This window comes from Mchenga conophoros, linkage group LG12 (genome assembly GCF_057382185.1).
Source record: "Mchenga conophoros isolate Kocher_MC1m ecotype Shallow Benthic linkage group LG12, M_conophoros_male_GT1.1, whole genome shotgun sequence".
NCBI classification, from domain to species: domain Eukaryota; kingdom Metazoa; phylum Chordata; class Actinopteri; order Cichliformes; family Cichlidae; genus Mchenga; species Mchenga conophoros.
In genome coordinates, this window is record NC_140537.1 from 14,811,681 (window position 1) to 14,830,859 (window position 19,179).

Here is a 19,179-nt window from a genome sequence, read left to right on the forward strand (position 1 = left end):
TGTGTCAGTAAAACAAGTGAGCGCTATCTGAATAGGTAGCGGCCTGAGAATGCCGCAGATTTTACTGCACCTGTGTCGCGGCAAAAAAGACACTATAGATGCAGTGCCCCCCCCCCTTCATCTGTGCCAGTAGGGGTGAAGACAGAGGAAAGGCGCTGTGAGAAATTAGTTACACTCTTAAAGGGATATCTGCAGGCCTAACAGATGAAACTAGCACTGCAGCAATCAGCCCACAGCCCTATCAGCAAAATCAGCCTGAGACTAGCAGCTCCTTCTACTAGGACTAATGCAGCAGAACTCACAGATTCTCTACTCTCCCCCCTACACTCCCTCTGACACACTTTCCTCTTTGACCTTGGGATATGCCTGACGAGCTAGATTCTATGCCTATGTACTCACCAGGAATCCACACACACTTTCTCCCTTTCCTTCCTCTTGTCAAAGCCACAGGGTTGATAAAATCCATTTAATCCATACCAACAACCCTTTTTCCACTGCAGAGCTCTTTGTCTTGCGTGTACTATGGTCGAGCAGCAAGAGTGTTTTACCCTCTCTGCTGGCCCCAGACTCCTGGAGAGTCACTCTATAGCAGTCCCAGTTATTCTACAGGGCTGCTATATAGGTGCAGAAATAGGAAATCAATAAAAGGCTCCCATGAATCAGCACTCTTGGCCGGTTCTGCTTGGCCAGTGTGCAACAGTCCTTGCCGCCCCACCTTTTCATTGTCTCGCCTTCTTCTTTCAATCCGGTGTCTGGCCCTGAATTGAAAGATCCAACAACACAGACGGGCCTATTGAATTCACAAAGCATTTATTTTCCTGAACCGTGTTTGTCTAAGATGCTCAGGGTAATGGTTTAGCTGCTCGCAGCCCTTTCTGGGCAAATGAGAGCTGAGGAGAGGTTTACCTGTGTTTAATGGTTATTCATCAAGCTACATTACAGTACTTTATTCTGCTGTGAGAGAGAAAAGAAGAAAGGAGGCTGATCAGTGATAACCTGTGAGGTGGAATGCTACCATCTAGTGGCCATGTTCATTTTCTATCCTCTAAGGCCTAATCATGCCCAATTTAGTAAGATGCAGACATATTTAACCAACTTGTCTTTCTCATAGAATCCCAACTGCCTTCCTTTTTTTTAAACACAGTTTATTCATTTTAACTTATTTTCCAGAAAAGGTATTTTGATGCAACGCCTTGCTGTTTCGGGGTCATCGTTGACGGTGCCGATGACTATTTCTTGTTATGTTTTTGTACACTATTCTTGTCTGGTAAATGAGCAATCCAGGAATGTCTGAACGCATTGCTGCCGTTATTTATCCTTAGCTTTACCGAGCATCAGCGCTGTTTGAGACCATCCGCCACGAAGCCCAACACAGCACAGATTACAAGCTTTCTCTGTTTGACCTGCAAACCTCCTGCTACCAGGCTCTCCAAAGGGTCCTTGTCAGCCTCGGTACGTCAACACACTTTACTCACACTCTCAGTACTGCACGCTGTTATGACTTGTTTTTGCTTTTGCCTCTGTGTGCACCTGAATGATTTTAGACTTCATCCGCTAATCAAAGCTGACCTCTGAACTCCGCAGGGCACCACGACGAGGCCCTGGCAGTGGCAGAGAGGGGTCGTACAAGAGCCTTTGCTGATCTCTTGGTGGAGAGGCAGACGGGCCAGCAGGAGTCGGATCCATACACGCCGGTAACAGTGGAGCACATCTTGGATACCGTGAACAGCCAGAGGGCTTTGGTGCTTTATTTTTCTATGGCTGCTGGTTACCTGTACAGCTGGCTGCTGGCTCCAGGAGCAGGTAGGTTTGGACTCTAGCTGAAAACTTTTTAATGAGTTGCTGAAATCTCATCATGTCTGTCTGACTACTGCTCTCCTGAATCTCTTTGTTTTACTTTGTTCTTTTATTCAAAACATTTAAGTGTGTGTACTTCCAATGCAACATTTTGGGTTTTTTTTACTTTAATAACCTGAAATGTGGCAAAAGCACAGAAAATGACTATTAAAAAATGGCTTAGAAATGTTGAAGTGGCACGATTTGTGCAAAGGCGATCAATAATATGAAATTATTCTGTCTGTACAGAAGCTACTTGGTTTAAAGCAAAAGCAGCCCCATGCTCACGCTTGCTTGTTCAAATTAAAGCACATAAAAAGCCCAGAGGCTAGAGGCTTGTTTTGCACTGCAGGGGTAGGAAGGCCAGCTTTAACACTGAGCGACAGTGCCACCTGCCACTCCACTGCTAGGATTTGCCCCCCTGCCTCGCTTTTCACCCCCAGAAGGCATCTGCCTGTGAACTATGCTAATTGATTGTGTCACCGATAACGACACAGCCAAAACACCAGTGGCGTCATCTTCACACGTGTCAACAGCAAAAGTCTTCCCTGCTTTTATGTTTCATGTTTGCTTTTGTTTTCATCCGTTTTCTTGATATTGCTTTGTCCTGGCACTTCTTTATACACTCCTAAATCTTTCTCTCTTTTGTTTACACTCTGAGTAGCGCTGATGCTAGCGCAGCCCCTTTTGTTTGCCTTGTAAAATTCCAGTTGTACAAAGAATAAGCTACGGTGCATGTCGCCCGACTGCTGTGGCTGCCCTACTGCTGGCTTTGCTTTGACTCTCGTGTGAAGAAAGGAAATGAGAGCCGTGACCCATGTTCCAAGGCACAAGAGCCTGAACATTTGATCAAATCCAGCTCCCAGGCAACCAGATGAACTTGACCTCCAAGCACTAGTCATAAGGAGGGGAGGAACACTACAGGGGCCGGAGTACATCTTCAAAGCATCGAATATTGCCCCAGGCTAAGAGGGAGCCACTTGCTCACTAATCGCCTGTCTGTCACTTCCTGGCATTCCCTGGCATCCAGCTGGTACACAAACATGTCCAGCTCTAAAGAGTCTGCAGTCAATGAATGGGGCTCCTAATGTCATGCTGTAATTACTCCACTAGTGTACATTCTGGCCTGAATTAGCATGCACGTGCATATTCACCGGAATCACTTTACCCGTCTATTTAAACACATTTAATACGAAATGGTGAAACACACTGACACACCCACAAACCAGACACACACAAACAGCCGTATTCGCCCGATGTGCTCTTCCCCACCTGCTTGAAACTTAGCCGAGCTCTCGCGGCAGGCACCAGATGGCACGGGCAGCCTACTCTTATCTTTTATTGAACAATATTTGTTTTATTCATTTTGCTCCGCAGATGCACTGCTGCACGTGCCCTCACCCACAGCTCTCAGTTGAAATAATCCAATATTGCCACCGTCGAGAGCGAGTAATAGGAACATATTAAAAAAAAAAAAAAAAAGGAAAGAGAGAGGGTGGAAAATAGCCACTTTCATTTGTTTTGTCATTACACTTCATAACCACCTGAAAGCAGCCAGTCATATTTACACTCCCCTCCTTTCTCTCTCTCACTCTCTCCACAGGCATCCTGAAGTTTCATGAGGTGTACCTGGGCGAGGGCGTAGCCGAAGGGGGGTCGGAATTCCAAGAGGGAGGTGTCGGCGGAGTGGTCAGTGGCTCCTCGTTGGAGCAGCACATCGCCAGTGCCCGTGAGGCTCTGGGGGTAGAGTCTTATTATAGCAGGTGAGGTGTAACAATGAAATGAAAACTCTATTTAGTTAGCTCATAATCTGTGTCACTTCCTTTTCCCTCTTTAATAACTCACTTTGTTGATTATGGCTTAGCGTACACTCGTCGCACATGTATTTGTTTTAGTTTCCCTTAAACAGAGCCACATTTTAGGTAGATCAAGTAAATGAATTGCACAAAGCTGATTTACCAAGTCGACATACTGCAAATTGTGCAAATTGTGTTGCATGTCATGCTGGAAAAAAAAGCATGTCTTATTTTGCACCCGATGTTGTTGAGATAGTTGCCGCTAGCAGTCTTCATTTATTTGTAATGAGAGGGGGAGAAGTTATCAGAACAAGTGCATAATTGGCACGGGTGGATGGCTCAAAGCTGTGAGTCCAGTGCCAAAACTTTGGCTCTGTCCCGTAGCTCTACATTCAGTCCTCGTCCTGCATGTTGTCCTCAATAATACTGGTATTAAACTAAACTGAGCTTAATGTAGAGTGTTAGATGGAGAAGGAGAATTCAGGTACTAGATTCATGCAAGGGTGTGTCTTCTTTTATGAACAGCCACGGTAATTTCTGCACTGAGCTGATGGGGTTTGCAGTGTTTCAGGCTTTTAATCGCTGTGTGCTTTCACAGCTTTTACATGCCTTATTGAAATGTCTGTGAAAACAAAGCTATTTACGGAACTGTGTTGACATATTAGATTAATGTATGAATGTTACTATATCTAATAATGACTTTATTAAATACCTAAAGCCTGACAGCCTGCAGAAAAAAAGTCAAGAGCAATGTGTGCATTTACGCACACGGCGCAGTATTATTAACGTTATTAACACACAGACGGCTCGGGAACTGGTGCTAAATAATTTCTTCTGCTCTTTTACGCGTGGGACAGGTGAGTTGTTAAACACATATTTCAGATTTATACGGTGGATGAGTTTGTAATAAATCCTCCACTTCAGTCCTCAGGACCACACGCAGCCGCCAGCAATGTCTGTCACAAGAGTTCAGCCTTATATCAAAACATTTTCATTCTTCTTCCGCCTCTCAGTTATCTGAATTGCCACGCTGTTTTCAGAGAGAAACACGCATAAAACCTGCTTTTTATGTTATTATTGTTAGTTTTTGTTAGTACGTTACTTGCGTCTTCACCCACCCTCAGCTGGTGTGTTCGTTTTTTTAAGCTTGGTCGTTACTGAAATGAACTGGTGCGATCTTTGTTTTTAAATCAGCACACTGTTAGAAGATCACCTGCAAATCTCTCTCCGCAGCTCTTGTGAGGCCTGTTCAACACCATCAATTCATCCTGTGCATTTCTGGCTACTTTTAGTTTTTTAATCTATCAGTAACAGAGTACCAGTCATCACCTCAGTTATAAGGAATAATACTCACAGGCTCAATATAAGCAATCTCAAATGTCAGCAAATTCCTAGAGGGACGTGACGGGAATGTGCAAAGAAGCTTCCCTCTAGTTTTCCATCAAGTCAGTTATGATAGTTTCAGCAAACTCCCTCCAGGAATTTGCTGACATTTGTGACTCCTTATATTGATGCTATTAATATAATTTTCTACACTAAAGCGATAAAGTAAGATTGTTGAAACGATTGTAATTGATCTCAGGGAATGTTCCAAAAAGTGGTAAAACTACAGGGACAAACATCTTTGCACCCAAAAAATACTCTCCACAACAAAGTGCAGGGATACACAAGGTAAAAAAAAAAAAAAATCCCAGCATTTTACCACATATAAAACACTGGGTCATGACCACATGGCAATTAACATGTAATGCACCAGAACAAGCATAAGTAGGTTATAAAGATTCCCCTCAGCAGTCTAAATCAGGCCTTAGCAGAAGAAGGGTTGTTTTATTGTGAGTGTGTGTGTAAAAGAGTGTGATGCTTCCTGTGATGACAGACATCCACTACCTCCTTAAAGGGCTTTGCTCTCCCCCCCAGTGGGAATAAATGAGATGGAATAATGGCTCTTGATATAGCTCGAGGTGTTGAATCCACCTAACACACAGCCAGTCTGACAACCCAAGGAAAAGAGAAGGCGGTTACTGTAACCTTAAGGAAGAATGGGGAGGAAGGTTCAGAGGAGACGCTAAAATCAGTGAGCCAAAAGTCAAAGAAGAGGCTGGTAGTGAATAGAGATCTAACACACAACAGGGGATGTAGTCATATGTGTAGGGCATGTAAAGTGTTCTGAGATGTATCAAAAGTTCAAATCACCCATTGACATCCTTGGAGCTACACTGCACTTGACGTGTGCCATGTTTCTCTAGTTGGAGTTTGATCCATAGTGACCAGCTGCTCCACCCAGTGCCAGTCTCTTCCACCCCTAGCAGTCTGGCCCTCCTGCCCCATTACCAGCTCATTTACTTCTCCAATGGGAAGTTGCATACACACCACTGCGCCTGGATGGGCACCATATGGCCCCACTTACCAGCCCATTCAGTCTCCAGAGTGCAGAGAAAGGGAGGCAGCACTCTGAAATGAGTGTCTACAGAATGAATGGGATGGAGAAAAATGGAGAGGAGCATATGTGTGTGAAAGACAGGATAATAAAGAGAGCGGAAGACACGGCTTTTGTGATAGTCGAAATCTGCGTATTAACATGTGGAATCTCTCCATCTTTTTGAAAATCCAGTCTGAATAGGTCTGTTACCATGTACATTCCCGGAGAGCGAATCTCAGTGTGAGCCACGTACTGTGGCTTTAAGAATTGCAGTGGTAGGTGCGCAAGGCAATCAGAGATCCCATGGTGGTTCCAAGAAGTTCATACAGCTGCTGTGAGATACTCTAAGAGTTGCATGATATCAAAGGAGAGGTTCACGCATGAAGGGCGAGATGAGAGAGTGGTTGCGAGCTAGTGATTGGGGGGGGATGACACCCCCGCGACTGGATCAGCATTACTGGCATTATATTGAAAGGATTACAATCAGGCTGTTGGATCCAGGCTGAAAAAAAGAGGCCAAGTGTGTGAGGGTTGAACGGTGTGTGTTTTTTGGCAGGTCAGAAGTGTCTGTGTGTGTGTGTTTCTGTGAGTACTTGATTTATCCGCAGCGAAACAATATAAGAGTGTATTGTCTGCTGTGCTCACATGCTTTTTTTTCTCTTGGCAACATTTCTGTGGCCTTGGATGCCTCTCACTCCATCTCTTTCTCTCTTTCAGAGGGTGCTCGAGCAGTGAGACTGAGAGTGAGGCGGGAGATTTGTTGGATCAACAATTTGAGGAGCTCAACAACAAGCTTAACTCCGTCACTGATCCAACGGGCTTCCTGCGCATGGTGTCCAGAAACAACCTGTTCAACAGGTAGAGGGGTTTTGATGCACATCACCTCAGTGTTCCTTGGCTGTTAATGAGTGGCAGTGTTAATCACCAAATGCTACTTAGACCCACTTTTGCACAAAGAAGACGATTAAAAGTCTCTGCTCGAGTAAGGAGATTCGTGGGTATTGTGGCTCATCTGTGAAAGGACTCTTTTCTCCATTGTTTAGCCAGCGCAGAGGCAGCATGTGAATCCTCCTTATTAAATAGACTGAGTAAAGCCAAAGCTGCTAAAGCCCTTATCAACTGTCTACTCTGATGGAAGCCCTGTGTGTGCGTGAATGTGGTCACATGTGCGTGTGACTGTTTGCCAGGCGCAGACATGGAGATGAATGTGGTTTTAAAATGTTTGCCATGTCTGTGTTTGTTATGCAGATTTATGAGATTTTAGTGAGAGCGCCACTGGCTTGTTCACAGCGTTATTTATTGACACTATGCAGAGTATTCATTTACATTGGGCTGATTGGTAAGGTATACCGACAATGTGCGTGCATGTGTGTGCATACTTGTGTGTCTGGGTCATATTTCCCTGTCCTCGTCCACAGTTGAGCTGTTCTTTGATGAGAGGGTAATTCCAGCTTTAATTGAGTCTTGGTGCTCATTAAGCCCCTTTAATGGGCTGCCGGTAATAATCCCCTCATTCTTTTGGGCCTTTAAAAAAAAAATCTGAATTATAAAGCTCATCATGCTTAGGAGCCTGTCGTCTGTCACAATACCAAAAGCAAGAGAAAATTGAGAAAACCTCTTTGTCCTCCATACATCTTGAGGTTTGGTGTCAGATAATCTGTGTGTTATTCAAGAGCTCTTTTTGAATTCACTTTCTCCTGCTATTTTTCCTTACATGTTTAGGCTATTACCATTTAATGGAATGAATTTATATGAATACTTCAGGATTTTGATATTTATGTATTACAAAGAGAAAGGATACGTTTATTTCAAAAAGAAACCTTAATTGAATAACATTTAAATTCAAATAGGTACAGGGCACTGAGATCTCGTCTTCAGTACGGAGCTTGGAAGGATTACTGTGGGAAAGTGATAATGAAAGTCTCTTTGTGTCTTCGTTGTGTAACTTGATGAGATTGTTTAATGATCTTGCAGTTCTCTGTAAAATTCTGCCAAAAGGATGATGCAAGGTTTATTTTATCAGCAGTACAAAGACAGCCAATATAATAAGCTTAGAGGTACAGTAGTTATTTTTTAGGTTATTAAATAGAAAAAAAGAATATTGTATTCATAGTTATACATGAATTCGTGTGTAATTACATGCTCTAACAAAATCATGCGTTCTCGTAAACTTCGAATTAATTGTTACAGATACACAAACTGGAGCGAGTGCCAGTTTGTTGAAGCCGCCGTGTTGCCCTGTCACGTTGTCATGCCATGGCCATTTCACCAGCCTCATACGCAGCACACCTTATACGTAACTTTGAATTTAAAGATCACCAATAGCTCTTTCCAACTATATTCGACCATTTAACATTTGTACATGTATATTTTCATCATCTCTTTCTCATAGTGTCTTTCTCCTCCTCCTTTTCATCTCATCCTCTTCCTCCTTATCTCAAGCTTCATCTCCTGAACAGCAGCTAGGACTGTAACACACAAAAATTTGAATAAACGTGTGTATTTATTCATGCAGTTAAACATTGTCACCGGGTAATTAGATGCCAATGTTAGGCTTGAATGTCCTAAAAATAAACCTTTAAAAATATCGTCTCACACATTTCCTGAGTTCATTTGCAAGGCGTCCGAGCCCAGCAGTGTTGGATCCGCTTCAAATGAAGTTCCCCTAACGCTGGCTAGCAGCAGCTAACTGTGGCAAAAGATCAGCTCTTAAGTTCAGGATATCATCAACAATTCGTCTCAGTATCACTGACATGAGACAGGAGTGAGACCCAGCCTTCATTCACAAAGTCTGACAGCCTCTTCCAGAATACATAGACATGCATATTGATAGCTGAGGTAAACAGCAGATTGACAGCCTACACTCACAGATGAACGACATCCAGAGTTCTTTATCCTACATTAGCCACCGTAGCCAGGGTTACACACCTGAATTTGGATGGATAACAAAACAGAGCAAGCTGCAATCCACTGACATCTAGTGGTAAGATTTCACACACTGCACCTTTAAATGTATACTAGAGGATGATTTATTTATCTCTGATTACCACGCAGATGACACTTAAAGACCCGTTTTTCACTTACAACCACTGAATGCAATCTTCACGTTCAGCCTCTCTACAGCTCCCAGTCTTTTCTTTTCATTGTCTCCCTTTACACTTGACACTCACCTTCTTTTGGCTTATCCCTTGTCTCCTCACTCATTCTTCTTGTCAGGCTAACAAATGATTGTTTTGCTTTCCCATGGAGCCTTATGCCAAGGCCTGGGAGAGAGACAGAGAGTCGGGAGGCTGGAGGAAAGCCAGTGGCCTGGGGCTACCAGAAGGGCAGGATAGATGTCTGTTGGCTGGGTCCGGAAGAAATTCTGGCTGGTGGAACAGATGGAGGAGTAGTGACAAGTGTGACTATAAAGCTTGGCCCTGCTAGGAAAAAGGAAAAGGCTTCTAGCCCCTCAGCCACCATTAGCACAGTTCTCAGTATGCTGACTTTCTCTATGTGAGCTGAGGGCTGTCATTCCCTTCACACAGCAGACAGGCATCCAAAACGCATTGTGCTGTTATCTTGAGTTGGTTTGTTGATAAAGATTGAAGACAACAAAACTAACAGATGATGGGATGTTCTGAATTTAAAATGTTGAAGAAAATGCATGAATGGTGCTCTCCTTCTGTGGTGATTCTGCCAGTCTGACCCCTATTTAGGCCAATAAGTGCTGGATAAGCAGTGCAATACTGCCATCTAGTGAAGGTGTACATATTGACATGGTAAACTGAGTGAATTGAAACAGCCTTTGTATTATACTTGCCTTCCCAAGGGGTAACAACAAATTAATATATCCTACCCTCATCTACCTCCTCTTGGATTAAATTTGTTCTACGTTTGAGCAGATATATGAATGTGATGATCCTCTGCGACACATTATCTATTAAATTAAAAATGGACTTTGTCATCCACTTTCTCAACACACAGGCAAAACTGCGTTTTGGAATTAACAAGAAGGCCAGAAAGGCCCAAAGAAATATTTGAACAGTTTAAAGTTGGTTTAGTCTCAGCAAAGACTCCTAACTCAAAAATCATGAAGAATCTTAAGTGTCTGAAACTTTCTTGAGGTTTTCAGGATTAAAATGAAAACTACAGTACTTTGTTTTGTGTCTCTGCAGGAGTTGCCAGAGTATGACAAGCCTGTTCAGCAACACAATGTCTCCTGCCAAAGATGGCAACTCTTCCCTGCCCCGTCGCTCCAGCAACCTTGGAAAACCTCCACTGCGGGCACTTTATGATTTACTCATCGCACCTATGGAGGGGGTAAGTACTACTTCGGCGGGGTATTGCCTGTCTGTTGAGGCAGTTGTGTGACAGAGAGAAGAAAACACAATAGGGTGCTTTCGAGAGGAACAGAAAAGCAGAAAAAAATGAATTTCCTTTATATGATTAAGTGTTTTCATATCCTTGCCTCACAGGGCTTGATGCACTCCAGTGGGCCTGTTGGCAGACACAGGCAACTAGTGATGGTGCTTGAGGGAGAACTGTACCTCATCCCGTTTGCTCTGCTAAAAGGAAGCTCTTCTAATGAATACTTATATGAGCGTTTCAGCCTCATTGCTGTGCCCTCCATTCATGGCCTTGGAACCAGTGCAAAGGTACAGCTTCTTATTTAAACTTTGTCACGTTTTTACAATCTGTAATGCTATAACAAACTATTCACCATCCGTCCTAAGCTTTGCTGTGCTACAAGGTAAAATTTGTTGATGTCCTCTAAGGCTCATTCTCGGCGTCCTGGACCAGCCCCTTGCGGCGGCGTCTCAATGGCAGCAGTGGTGGGTAACCCGAGACTTCCCTCACCTGTGATGGATCGCTGGCTGTGGGGACCTATGCCGTCTGCAGAGGAGGAAGCACTAATGGTGGCTGAGCTGTTGGGATGCCAACCCCTTGCTGGCTCTTCTGCCACAAAGGAGAGGGTCATGAGTGCTCTAACACAGGCTGAATGCGCCCACTTCGCCACCCACATTTCTTGGAAATTAGCTGCTCTGGTGCTCACCCCAAACCCTGAAGCTGTGCCTGGGGGAGCAAGCGCCAATGTGGGAGTGGGAACAGTGGGAAGAGGTGCAGGGGGGAGAGCAGGCAGCAGTGGCCGAGGCAGAAAGGGCTCCACTGGAAGTGGCTACACCATCCCAGAGTCTCTCCACATGCAGGATGACAGCAGTGATGTGGAGAGCATCTGTGACAGCCCGCCCCTTCAGGAGTTCCTGCTTACAGCTGCAGATATTTTGGATCTGAGGTTGCCCGTCAAGCTGGTTGTGCTGGGGTAGGTAGACTGGCAAAGCGATACAACTAAATAGTGATTTTTTTTTAATGTAGATTTAAAGTCATTAAAAAAACCATGAGATTAACCATATTGAAGATCTGAATTCAAAATTGATTGACTGACATGAAATTCATTAAACACACAAATGTACTTAAAATGTACATCATGATTTATTTGATAAGCACAGGGTAGAATACCAAATTTCAAGCTTGACATTTTAGTTTTACAGTTTTCACATTTGAGCCTTGTCTTTTCGTGGCTGCAGGTCATACCAAGAGTCCAGCAGCAAGGTCACAGCAGATGGTGTTGTGGGACTGACTAGAGCTTTCCTGGCTGCTGGGGCTCAGTGTGTACTTGTGTCCTTGTGGCCTGTCCCAGTTGCTGCCTCCAAGGTTTTTGTCCATGCCTTCTATTCCGCCCTTCTCAACGGGACCAAAGCTAGTGCGGCACTGGCAGATGCCATGAAGACTGTCCAGAGCAGCAAGCAGTACTCACACCCTTCCAACTGGGCAGGTCAGGGATGAAATTCCTTTATGCATTATTTCAACATTAGTAATAAACAAAGTAGTTAAAAGAAGATCGCTGTGAAACTGAGCTCTTCTTACTTTATTTCTTTTTTTCAGGATACATGCTGATTGGCAATGATGTGAAGCTTAACAGCCCATCTTCCCTAATTGGCCAAGCTTTAGCTGAGATTCTACAGTATCCAGATCGGGCTCGCGATGCTCTGAGGGTTTTACTTCACTTGGTGAGACACACACCGTTACTTATTTTACAAGATGTCACAGTCAGCACTGCTCAAAGACACTGATGGTGCATTGCTGTGCTCACTGCAGGTGGAAAAGTCTCTTCAGAGGATACAGAATGGCCAGCGTAATTCCATGTATACATCCCAGCAGAGTGTGGAGAACAAAGTAGGGGGTGTCCCTGGTTGGCAGGCTCTGCTGACAGCTGTGGGCTTCCGTCTTGACTCTGCAGGCACCGGTATCCCCGCTGCTGTCTTCTTTCCCACTGCTGACCCAGGAGACAGGCTTCAGCAGTGCAGCACCACCTTACAGTCACTGCTGGGTATGTAGACAATGTAGCTATTTAAAACAAACCAAGTTGTTTACAATGTGCCCAAGGTTATGGATTTATAAATACTAGCAAATCCCTGTGCTACGACAACTTATCTGGCTTATAATGTTGGGAAATTGAACATTTCTCATTGAATAAAGTTAAAGGTTTAAATACTGTTTGTATTTGATATTGTTTGTCTTTGCTATAATGCTGCCATCATTATGATGCTAAGCTTCTGTTACACAGCAGCACTGATTCCTACCTGATTCAACATTTTGTTTTTTAAATGACAACAACAACCAAAACATTGCCATAACATTTTGATGTCAAATAATCCAATTAAATGAGAAAACACAATTTATTTACTAAAAAATGCACATGAAGATTACTCTAAATCCTGGGAGCATTTAGTGTTATGCTTGTCACTAAACATAGCTTATTATAGCCCCAACAGGAGTTGCAAGGTCGTTGTCGTGCTGCAGGATGAGTTTGAGACCAGGGCCCGTATCCCTAAAGATTCTGAGAATCCTCTCAGAGAGCTCCTAACTTAACCTAAAAATTCCTTGCCAGGAGTTTTAGCTTAGAAGTGATTCCAGAACATTTTCAGTGAACTCTGAGCAAGGAATGGATGGAAAATCCTATCTTAGTGAGGAGGTGTGGTTGACCCCGTTGCTAGGTATGAGTCATCATTTCAAAAGCCGTGATTGGTTGATCCTACAAGTTTGATGGAAATGAGCTTTTGGTGATAATGAGCAAAGGATGTACCCTCAAATCAATAAACATATTATATACTCTAATCTTATGCTGACTGTAATTGTAAATAATATTTCACATTCAAGAAAATATCTGGAAAATGAATAGTAAGCTGTAGGGGTTATAGCCTAACATTAGAATCTAAAATATGTGAAAACTTAAACTCATTACACCCTGTTCAAATAATGATTCGTGTCTTATTTGCTCATATTAATATCCTAGCTGGCATATTTTGTACTTTCACTCCCATATGGACCCCGTTGAAAACAAGATGGCCTATCTCAAGAGGCTGTCCTTAATGAAGTAGAAATCACAACGTTACAAGTCCAGTGTGGTCTTAACGAGGGTAACACGGCTCAGCTTTTAGCAGTGTCTGTGATTGAAGACCCAAGTCATCACTGCTGCATTGTTGCATTTTCACGGTTGCCAAATACCTCGGGGTTGTGATTACTTTCGTCTCCGGTGTAATAGCGTTGTGGCGTCGAGTTGGTGAAGTAATTGCATCTCTAAGGAGATCCACCACAAACATGATTCCTGCACGATCCAATCTGTAGCATCTCAATAATTCCCTGTCATCCAGTGTTTGCAGGACATCTCTCCTGCCTCTTCTGTTGGCCATTTTGTGCAGCTGCTTAGGGGAACTCCTAAGCCACTAAAAGTCCTCTTCCCTGCTCTTAGCAGATCTCGCCTTAGGAGCCCTTTTAAGCGCTAGGAATCTTGAGGAATAGCTTTTATATTAACTGGGATTGTCGTGTCACTTTTAGGGGAAATTCTAAGAAAACGTCATGACTCTGAGAATTTTCTTAGAATTTGGCCGCTAGGAGCCACTTTTTGCACAAAGATTCTTTAGGGATATGGGCCCAGGACACCTTCCTGGCATCACTCTGATAGAATCTCAGAACATTTTAACACAATTTATGTTTGCGCCATTTCATTGATCTATGTATCGCCCCATGTTTAGCACTTTTTTTTACCACTACCATTTAAACCAGTGTGCCTTGTTAATGAATGATGAAGAACTTCCTTTGATCCAATCCCTTAGGTCTGCCACCGCCAGCTCTGCAAGCTTTGTGCAAACTCATTACAGCTTCAGAGGCAGGAGAGCAGCTCATCAACCGGGTAGGTCCCTGCAGCTCTGAACAAATGCTGTTGAGTTTTGCACCCAGTACCCACTGGTCTTTGGTTCAAATGACAAATACCATTCCTGTTACTTAGAGTTAAAAAGCATTGTAGCAGTCCCCTTTCACTTTCTTTGAAACTTTGCCACACCTTTGTATTATAAGTGCGTTGCTAGAAGAAGCATATCAGTGATTTTATCACTGTGTAATTTGGTAATGTCAGGACTGGATACGCTCTAATGAACTGGCAACTCAAGCTGGAGCTTAATCTGCATTGAAATGCAGCACTGAATTCTAACTAGTTGCCCAAAGTCTTAACTACAGTCTGAGTTCTGTTCTCTTCCTCCCCAAGCTTATGACACCTGAGAATTAATCTGGGACTGACGTAGTTTATCCCTGTTTACGTGTAACATGTGGCTGTCACATGCTTAAAGTCATCAAGTTAGTTTGTGATTGGCAATTTTCATAGCCTCAAAATGTAAGTGTGTGTGTGTCAGTGGAAACACTTGATCTAATCTATATATGCTGCAAGCAATAAACTTTAATCTGTTAAACCACTAATGTTACTTGTTGCTGTACCCTCTTGTTGCCATAAATCCTTGTACTTTACTCTTTTTCTTTTTCTTCCTTTTCTTTTTTTTTTTTTGCGAATGGCCTGTGTGCATGCCATTAAACACCTGTTTTCTCTCCCCTGCTCCTAACGTGTGGTCTGAAGGCTGTTAAAAATATGGTGGCGATGGTAAGTGTGCATTCACTACCAGCACTCCATCCCATAGCTATCTTGTTAAATCACTCTTTACTGTCTGTTCTGCTAAACTCTCTTTGTATTGGCGAAAATGCATGTTGTTTTTCCTCTCCACATGCAAAGTTTACTGTCTTGTGTTGTTCATAGTTTTTCCTTTGCTAGTTTTCAGTCAAATCTAAGGGATTTGGGGGTATATAAGATTTAGAACTTGGGTTTGGTTCAGGTCAAAGGAATGTTTCAGAGTGGAAGCAGGGGTAAATCTGTGATGTAAAAAACCCTTTCTCAATCGTGTCGGGTGAAACGAGAAGAAGGGGTTTCTGCACAGTTGCGTCAAGTTGACAAAGATGTCTCTGTTCAAAGCAAAGTAATCCCCAAACAAAACACGTAAGTGTGCTCTCGGGCCGCGTGTTAAACCCTACAAAGCCCAAACCCTTCCAGCTCAGCTTACCTACAGTTATTTTATTGCCAAGATTGCTCGTGCACTGGGCTCAGACATATTTTTTTAGGACACAGGCTTATACAAGATACATGAATATGTTTTAATTGGACGACTTAAAGAGAAGAAAATGAAATCATTATTAAAAGGAAGAAGCTGTATAATTTTTTCACTTGGGTTATTTAAGTTACTGATGCAACGCTTTGATCACCCAGTTCACTTTTAAGCCGTTAATTACATCTCCACTACTTTATTGTAATGTTGTCCCCTGTCTCTTTCAGCTCCACCAGGTGCTAGTCCAACTACAGACAGGAGAGAAAGAACAGGATTTCTCCCTGCTGCCCATTCAGGTGTCCATTAGTGTGCAGCTATGGAGACTCCCAGGATGCCATGAATTTCTGGCTGCTCTTGGTTAGTCATCTATTATGTAAAAAAAAAAAAGTCCCTATCCTATTGTCTACCATATGTCTATTTAAGTTACAGCTGTTGTCCTGTTTTGCATGTGCAGGGTTTGACTTATGTGAGGTAGGCCAAGAAGAAGTAGTACTGAAGACAGGCAAGCTAGCCAACCGCCGCACCTTGCACTTTGCTCTCCAGTCTCTGCTGGCACTCTTTGGTAAGTAAATGTATTTTTTTGCTTATGCACTTTCATTCTTTGCTGATTGTTGTTGAGCTCCTAACTTGATTCCCTGTACACTGGAATCTGAACTGTGCATTGGCACTTTTTAACAGCCCGTTTTTATCCTGTGTTTATCTCATGTCACATTTTTCATCATCTCTTTTCTTTTATGTTCAGACTCCACAGAACTGCCCAAACGCTTGAGCCTGGACAGCTCATCCTCCCTTGAGTCCCTAGCTTCAGCCCAGTCTGTGTCAAACCCCCTGCCCATGGGATACTCAAGCCTTCCCTTCTCTCCTCCTTGCCTGGACAATCAAGTATCTGATGCCATTTCTGTTTATAGCCTTAGCTCTGTAGCCTCCTCTATGAGCTTTGCTTCCAAGTCAGACTGTGATTTCCTTGCTCATCGGCAGCGCGGTGGGGTCACAGCACACTACTCGGTCCACAAACACCCTCATGTTCCTCGCAGCCGCTCGTCTCCCCATGGAGCAGCTGCTGCAGTGGCGGGAGCCCGCGGAGATGAGGAGGAATATGAGGGCTTTTCCATTATCAGCAGTGAGCCCCTGGGAAGTCATTGTGACTCTCTGCCTTTGCCACCAGGCCACAGCCAGCGCCACCACCGGGGAGGCAGGGGTGTCGTCGGTGGCTCCAGCACAGGAACGGGGAGAGGGTACACTGTTTCTGTATCATCGAGGGGCAGTGTCAGCACCCCAACATCTCCCGTCAAAACAAACCTGGTGCCCAGCCCAAACTCACCGTTTCAGAAAGTCGGTAAGGTGAGCAGCTCAGATACAGGAGAATCTGACCAGTCCAGTACTGAGACGGACAGCACTGTCAAGTCTCAGGAAGAAAAAACTGTCCCTCTAGATCCTCAGGAACTGGCCCAGAAGATTCTGGAAGAGACTCACAGCCATTTGCGTGCTGTGGGTAGTCTTCAGAGGGCTGGTGCAGAGGCCGGGACAGCTGGAGGAACCTCAGCACGGAGTAGCGCATTCCGCTCTTCTGAAACTAGTGCGTTCAGCCGTCCTAACAGCGGCGCTAGTGGTCGAGCTCAGTCTTCCCCAAGACCCAAACCTCCCTCCCGATCTTCTTCACTGCAGAAGATAAGCTCTGGCTACAATAGCCCTGCGGTCTCTGAGTCTTCCCAAAAGGAGGGCAGCCATCCTTCACCCACTTCAGACACTCACGCACAGTTCAAATTAAAGTACCCGAGCTCCCCGTACAGTGGCCACATCTCTCGTTCCCCGAGCAACGTGTCTCCCAGTTCTGGTCACCAGTCCCCTGCTGGTAGTGCTCCATCTCCTGCTCTTTCCTACTCCTCTACAGGCTCTGCCTGCTCTACATCAGCTGACACGGCGGATTTGGATCGACTAAGAAGAGGGGTCATTGATGAAAAAGTACAAGCTATCCACAATCTGAAGACCTTTTGGGCTAATGCTGCGGCCCAACAACAGCAACATCTAGGTCCTGTCAAAGCTGTCCACAGCACACCCGGTCCTCTCGCCTCTGCCAGCAGAGATGTACTAAGTCTTCTGAACCTCTCCCCGCGCCACTGCTCCCCTAACGACACCCAAGACAGCCTGGAGCTGCGGGAGCTGGGGCTGCAGTCACTGGATAGGGTTAGCAAGAACTCTTCCAATGGACATCACTGTTCCAACCCCAGAAAAGTGGCCCCATCACCTACTATTTCCACTAGCAGTAGCCCTGGTGCTCGTTCTATCCGACTACCTGCTGGCAATGGATACAAGTTCCTGTCACCTGGAAGATTTTTCCCTTCCTCTAAATGCTGAGACATTTAAAACGGTCCAATACTTTTATCTATCATTTACTATCCTGGGTGCTGGAGGGGTAGGGCACTTTTTGGGGACCGCCATTGGTCCATCAAGGTTGACTGACAGCGAGAAGGATTTCTTTGGTTGTGAGTTTGATTCTGCAGAGGCACATGAGTGCTTTAGAGAGCGTCTAGTCTTTGTGCCCATAACACTGTAAATGGCAATGAAAAAAACTCAACGACCTGATACTGTGTTTGTGTGTAACTGTGTGTCAGGTAGATGTAAATGCCATTTGGTATTTTTTCCCCCAAAAAACGTTGCTGTTCGTGTGGGCCAAGATGCAACAGCTATGACTGATTTCTTCCTTTTTTTTTTTTTTTTTTTAAATTTAATGGTTATTGTTATTGTTTGTTATTGTTATTAATATAATAATTATTATTATGTTTTGTAAATTAATTCCAGTGTTTCACAATCAGTATTAAGCGTTTTTATATGATTAAAAAGTGAACAAACCTGTACCATGTAAAGATGGATAGAGTGGAGAAAAAGATTTAATATTTTTTATTGAAATCAAAAGGGCATTTTGCCTGATTTCTTTGTGAATTGAGTGTCTGCTCTGAAGCATGGATTCTCTTGCTATTCAGTGTTAAGTACCATGTATGACTTTTTAGCCCATGATTTTTTTAGATTAAACATGAAAGTTTCATGACAACCATCTGTCATTTATCAGTAAACTGTTTCAATAAAGCATCATGTTTGCTTTCTTGTATTCTTGACATTATTCTTTTGTGTGGCTTCATACATCTATAGAGACCTTATTCCAGTTCAAGTTGGGACGGCTGTCGCAAAAAGAGAAATGATTAGCATATCATTTAAATCTTATATTTACTTGAATATAGTACAAATATAACATGGCTAAAGCTGAAAGTAATATGAACAATATAATGAGAAAAATATTTGCCCTCTTTTTGTCACGTCAGATCCTCTGGAGTAGAGAGAGCAGACGCAAATACAGACTAAGGAGACGGAACTGGACTTAACGAAAAGCAAACAGTTTATTTTTGGCTGTACAAAAAAATTAAAAAGAAAGATGGACGGGGACTAAGCTTAAACTAACAATGCTAAACTGGAGGAAGGTATATACTAAACACTAGATACCTGGAATGTGAAAACCTGAAACATGGAAACCGAGATCAGAAACATGAGCTTAGATGAACAGATGATATAACGAGGGACAAAAGGAAACTCACACAATAAATACACAAAAGGATGATCAGGGAAGTAGAGGCAGCTGGACAACACAGGAGGAACAAATCAGATTGAA

General features: G+C 43.6%; 1 protein-coding gene across 3 annotated transcripts in view; it reads left to right on the top strand.

Moving 5' to 3' along the window:
• Positions 1–18,616, top strand: part of LOC146562296 (tetratricopeptide repeat protein 28-like) — a 196,806-nt gene extending 178,190 nt beyond the window's left edge. For 2 of the 3 annotated variants that reach the window (XM_085293926.1, XM_085293928.1), the window contains 15 exons: positions 1,323–1,452; positions 1,585–1,803; positions 3,440–3,599; positions 6,769–6,909; positions 10,209–10,353; positions 10,509–10,688; positions 10,809–11,353; positions 11,619–11,866; positions 11,977–12,101; positions 12,190–12,421; positions 14,208–14,284; positions 14,999–15,022; positions 15,746–15,875; positions 15,973–16,080; positions 16,261–18,616. In XM_085293926.1, coding sequence (XP_085150052.1) covers positions 1,323–1,452; positions 1,585–1,803; positions 3,440–3,599; positions 6,769–6,909; positions 10,209–10,353; positions 10,509–10,688; positions 10,809–11,353; positions 11,619–11,866; positions 11,977–12,101; positions 12,190–12,421; positions 14,208–14,284; positions 14,999–15,022; positions 15,746–15,875; positions 15,973–16,080; positions 16,261–17,873 — 4,077 coding nt within the window. In that variant the 3' untranslated portion in view covers positions 17,874–18,616. The remainder of the gene's footprint in view (positions 1–1,322; positions 1,453–1,584; positions 1,804–3,439; positions 3,600–6,768; positions 6,910–10,208; positions 10,354–10,508; positions 10,689–10,808; positions 11,354–11,618; positions 11,867–11,976; positions 12,102–12,189; positions 12,422–14,207; positions 14,285–14,998; positions 15,023–15,745; positions 15,876–15,972; positions 16,081–16,260) is intronic. The other variant, XM_085293927.1, reaches the window with a different exon arrangement.
• The last annotated feature ends 563 nt before the right edge of the window (positions 18,617–19,179 follow it).